Consider the following 4960-nt stretch of genomic DNA (forward strand, 5'->3'; position numbering starts at 1 on the left):
ATCGCAGAAAATAACATAGCTCACTTTGTAATTAAGAATAACAAAGTGTATCGAACAGTGAAGTTGAGTGACGATGACATTCGTGAAGTACTATTCCTTTTCTTTTCTCGCCGTTCCAATACTTTCCGATTGTACCACAAGGATTTTTACCATTCTGTACTTTCTCCTATGTTTGATATACTAAGACCTCGTCATTGACAGCCGAGTCTCTGTAACGACATCTAGGAATTTTTAAGCGCATGTCATAAATGTTAGCACAATACAAGAAAACATGGTAAGCATCATGACAATATTCACCCATTGAAAATCCATGGAGCAGTTCAAAGGTGGAACTTGGACTTCATCGGCAGGTTATATAGGACTCTTGAATGAAATCAGTGGATCCTTGTAGCAGTTGATTATACTACCAGCTGGACGATTGCCTGTGTTGTCCCAGTCGCATCAGCCCAAATTGTAGCAGCTTTTATATACGAGGAAATAGTAATGCGTTTTGGGTGCCCAGCCGAGATACTGAGAGATCGTGGAGCCAATTTTACCAGAAAACGTATGGACGCTTATCTCATTCGTACCAAGTCAAATCATCGACCAACCTTTGCATTCACCCACGCACAAATGGTAAATTTAAGTGCCTAAACGGTACGTTGAAACAAATGCTGCCTAAGTATACAAATGATGCTCTGGACCTGCCACATCTTCACTCATCCCACAATTGGGTATAGTCTGTTTTTTCTTACCTATGGCCGCCATTCTGTCCTTCCTGAAGACCCTTGTGTAGTGGCAGACCAGACCGTTGACCAACTGGAGAATGTCGGTAGGGCCAGAAAAGCTGCCGAGTTACGCATGAGTGACATGAGTTCAAAATGCAAGGGAAAATGGGATGCCGTGATTAAGAAAGCGACATTCGAGGTTGGTGATCGTGTTAATCTCACACACGAAGGACATTCTGGTTTGGAACCACGATTGAAAGGCGCGTTTATTGTGATGAACAAAAAAGGACAAGTATGTTACGTATCGGCTCAAAAGCATGGAAGGCAAACCACTCGCATCCTTGGTTCACGTTGACTGCCTATACAATATAAATGGTAATGCTCTAAAAGACACATGGTACAACCCAGCTGCCTCTCATTTGGCATGGCGCGTTGTTATGCGACTATTGGATTGGGAAATTATTGATGACGTTGGTGCTTGTGGACGATCACAAAACCAGAAAGGGGGTAATTTCAGAATTGGCATCGGTGACCAAAATTGGAATTTACTAGCAACCAGTGTTTGGTTGTGGAGTCTGTTCTTCACTCAATTGTGGTGTATATACCACAGTTACAGCAGATAAAAGTCTATAGCAATAAACAGCAAGACTTCCACAAATTATGTTCACTAGAAGCTGATAACAGTGTGGTAATTAAATACTTATTATTTTATTTTATTTTAAAAAAAGCGAAGAAAATTATTCGTGAAGAAAAGACAACTTCAGGCAGTGTTAGAGCATCTTCAGCAGTGAGTTACATTTTAATTTATCCAAAGCCAAACACTTCGACTTTAGCTAAAGAAAAGTTCACTTCATCCAACAGTTCATTTTATCCTTTTCTTTAAACATATTTTGAGAGCGTTTTGAGCTGTGGTTTACACACCACAATTTAGTAAAGAGCAGACCCCACAACCAAACACTGGTTCCTTCTTGCTAATGAACCTGGCAAGTTAACAATCTCCGGAACTGTTACACACCAGGCACACGTACACTACACAGACATACAGTGTGAGCCAACCATTACACAACAAGGGTTTGGATTATAGGGATTTCAATAGTAACAGATATAAACAATATTATATTGTCTCTTTAATAGATAACACTCTCCGCAGTATCCAATTTTCTCTATATTGAGATACTAATCCATAAAAAATTCTGAATATCTCAAACAAATCTTGTAAAAATTAAATTTTCCCAAAAAACCATATTCTTTAATATGTCTGCTTAAAATAAAACTTTTGAAATTTGTATTCAATTGATTAATACATTCAAAGGCTTTGTGTATTATATTACAATACACATTATGGAAAAGTTTCATTTATTTACTTTATTGCCTTTGCCCACAGTTCCATCGCATGCTGTTTTTTTTTTATCTTTATAAACTCCATATGCTTAATGGCTCTACTGTCCAACACATCAAATCAATTTGTTTCCAATAACTCTTTGCATCATTTTTTTCTTAAATTTTAGCTTTGGTAAATAAATATAGATATATACCCTCTCATATTTATTTCGCTTCCCACTTATTGCTTTATATAATATTTATGTGCGTAATGAATGAATGAACAAACAAAAATAAATAAATAGAAAAATAAACGTAATGATTACTACATTATATATATATATATATATATGTTAAAATTCTTTGGGCATTGTTTTTTGTTTAATTGTGATTAAATTGTATATGTTTATATATATAATTCCTAAAAGAAGAGTTGTTTTTGTTTGGCTGTAAATAATGCTACTGCTTGATCTTATACAAATTGAAATCAAGGTATCTAGTTAAAAGACAAAGGCTAACAAAAAATGAATATACCAAGTTTGTTAGTTTGTCTATAACATATAACAGCTTTGACGACTAAGAAATTAATCTAATCAAATGTGTTATTATAAGAAATCAATGAACAAACAAACTCGGATTTCAGACCCGGTCTCAAATTAAGTACCTTTAAAAAAATGGAGAAAGGATACTCTTGAATTTATTGACCTAAAAAAATTTTAATATGATCAATATACACATACTTCTACAGCTAAGTTAATAAAATATATAGACTCACTTTCTGACTTTGCAATATTATAATTTTTTATTGGGTCGGCTGTCAGATGGCAGGTGATAATATTTACTTAAGTAAATTATTTCAATACAAAAATAATTTATTTTAATTATGAAGGTGTTCAAAAGAACAAATTCAAGGACAAGGGCTTAATCTCAGTACTTCGTAGCAACAAAAGTCACTCGAACACTTACAATACCCCGTCAGTTACACGCTGCTTGCATGTAATATATCAATACTCCATACTAGCATTACTATGTAGCTCTGAAGGTACTCGCCTTTCAGCGGATACGAACAAAGACACAATATGCTTTTCAGCTCAAAAGCATATTTATACTCATATAGTGTATGAGCAACACATATAGTATGGTTTCCAGCATCAGCTCTGGCTTATGGTTGTTTAGCCATTTCCCAACCAATGGGGGCTTCACAGCATTTACTGTAAAGCCTAATCCCATACTATGGTTAAAGAGCAATAAGAGCAGTGGTTTCTCATTGGCGCCGAAGCTCCCACTTATCTGTACCCCTTATGTCTTTTTACCAAGTCAAGCTCAACAAGGTCTTATTTCCTTGCCAATTCTACCAAGTTTACAAACTTGGCTATTATTATTGTACTCACCAAGTACAATTATTCCACACATAGTATATTTGCTAGTTTTTTTCTTTTTTTCGGCACAAAGGCCAGGAAGAAAATCGTGACCACAGTTCCCCCTTCAGGTACGGTGGTGAGCCGTACCGTCCGGATTCCTCTCTCTACCGCTCCTACTGGTAGCAGATTTGAGCCGTCGCCAACACGGACAAAGTGCCCGTGTCCATACGGTCAAACGGTTCGACACCAAGTCGCTCTACTAAAGAGAGGTACCAGGTAGTGGGGTATCCCCTAAAAACTCCCTTGATCCACCGGGATGAGACTGAAGCCGTTGGTCATACCACTCGGGCCGGCTTCGGATGCATTATACTAGGACATATAGTCCTTGATGGCTCCTACTTCCTGTAGAGACCCTACAGGTGTCCTCATAGCCATACCACATACCCCATAAACGCGCCCTAGATACAACGTTCGGAGCATGCGGTGGTTAGGGTAATAACCACGACCGGACTCGAAAGCCCTGGAAGAGCTATATCCATAACCTTGTCTCTCCACCCAAGAGACAGTATAATACATTCGGGGGCGTTGGCAACAGCCTCGCCCTCGTGTGGATCTGGTTCAGCATAGAATCTGGCCTAAAGGCGTTCAGCCATCATCCTGCAGATTGAACCTTCACGGTATTGACCGTGAAGCCTAATCTAACACGCCTCTTCACTGAAAAGACAATAAGAGGAGTGGTTTCTCATTGGCGCCGAAGCTCCCACTTATCTGTACCCCTTATGTCTTTTTACCAAGTCAAGCTCAACAAGGTCTTATTTCCTTGCCAATTCTACCAAGTTTACAAACTTGGCTATTATTATTGTACTCACCAAGTACAATTATTCCACACATAGTATATTTGCTAGTTTTTTTTTCTTTTTTTCGGCACAAAGGCCAGGAAGAAAATCGTGACCACAGTTCCCCCTTCAGGTACGGTGGTGAGCCGTACCGTCCGGATTCCTCTCTCTACCACTCCTACTGGTAGCAGATTTGAGCCGTCGCCAACACGGACAAAGTGCCCGTGTCCATACGGTCAAACGGTTCGACACCAAGTCGCTCTACTAAAGAGAGGTACCAGGTAGTGGGGTATCCCCTAAAAACTCCCTTGATCCACCGGGATGAGACTGAAGCCGTTGGTCATACCACTCGGGCCGGCTTCGGATGCATTATACTAGGACATATAGTCCTTGATGGCTCCTACTTCCTGTAGAGACCCTACAGGTGTCCTCATAGCCATACCACATACCCCATAAACGCGCCCTAGATACAACGTTCGGAGCATGCGGTGGTTAGGGTAATAACCACAACCGGACTCGAAAGCCCTTGAAGGGCTATACCCATAACCTTTTCTCTCCACCCAAGAGACAGTATAATACATTCGGGGGCGTTGGCAACAGTCTCGCCCTCGTGTGGATCTGGTTCAGCATAGAATCTGGCCTAAAGACGTTCAGCCATCATCCTGCAGATTGAACCTTCACGGTATTGACCGTGAAGCCTAATCCCACATGACATTTCAATAAAAAGACGCTAAGA

At 39.6% G+C, this 4960-nt stretch overlaps 3 protein-coding genes across 3 annotated transcripts; 2 read left to right on the plus strand and 1 right to left on the minus strand.

Moving 5' to 3' along the window:
* Positions 1–310: 310 nt before the first annotated feature.
* Positions 311–633, plus strand: PHYBLDRAFT_153801 (hypothetical protein; the record flags this gene model as incomplete). The annotated part of the gene is made up of 2 exons (XM_018433258.1): positions 311–350; positions 392–633. 2 exons carry the CDS (start codon positions 311–313, stop codon positions 631–633), a joined length of 282 nt encoding a protein of 93 aa, XP_018283135.1.
* Positions 634–672: 39 nt separating this feature from the next.
* PHYBLDRAFT_153802 (hypothetical protein) lies at positions 673–3796 on the plus strand (the record flags this gene model as incomplete). The annotated part of the gene is made up of 6 exons (XM_018433259.1): positions 673–1051; positions 1098–1214; positions 2917–3023; positions 3145–3358; positions 3480–3524; positions 3582–3796. The coding sequence occupies 6 exons, from the start codon at positions 673–675 to the stop codon at positions 3794–3796; spliced, it is 1077 nt and encodes a 358-aa protein (XP_018283136.1).
* A 50-nt stretch (positions 3797–3846) lies between these two features.
* Positions 3847–4939, minus strand: PHYBLDRAFT_153803 (hypothetical protein; the record flags this gene model as incomplete). The annotated part of the gene is made up of 4 exons (XM_018433260.1): positions 3847–4018; positions 4407–4551; positions 4696–4842; positions 4900–4939. The coding sequence occupies 4 exons, from the start codon at positions 4937–4939 to the stop codon at positions 3847–3849; spliced, it is 504 nt and encodes a 167-aa protein (XP_018283137.1).
* Between the last annotated feature and the right edge of the window lie 21 nt (positions 4940–4960).

The sequence above is a fragment of the Phycomyces blakesleeanus genome, assembly GCF_001638985.1.
Source record: "Phycomyces blakesleeanus NRRL 1555(-) unplaced genomic scaffold PHYBLscaffold_58, whole genome shotgun sequence".
Taxonomy (NCBI): Eukaryota; Fungi; Mucoromycota; class Mucoromycetes; order Mucorales; family Phycomycetaceae; genus Phycomyces; species Phycomyces blakesleeanus.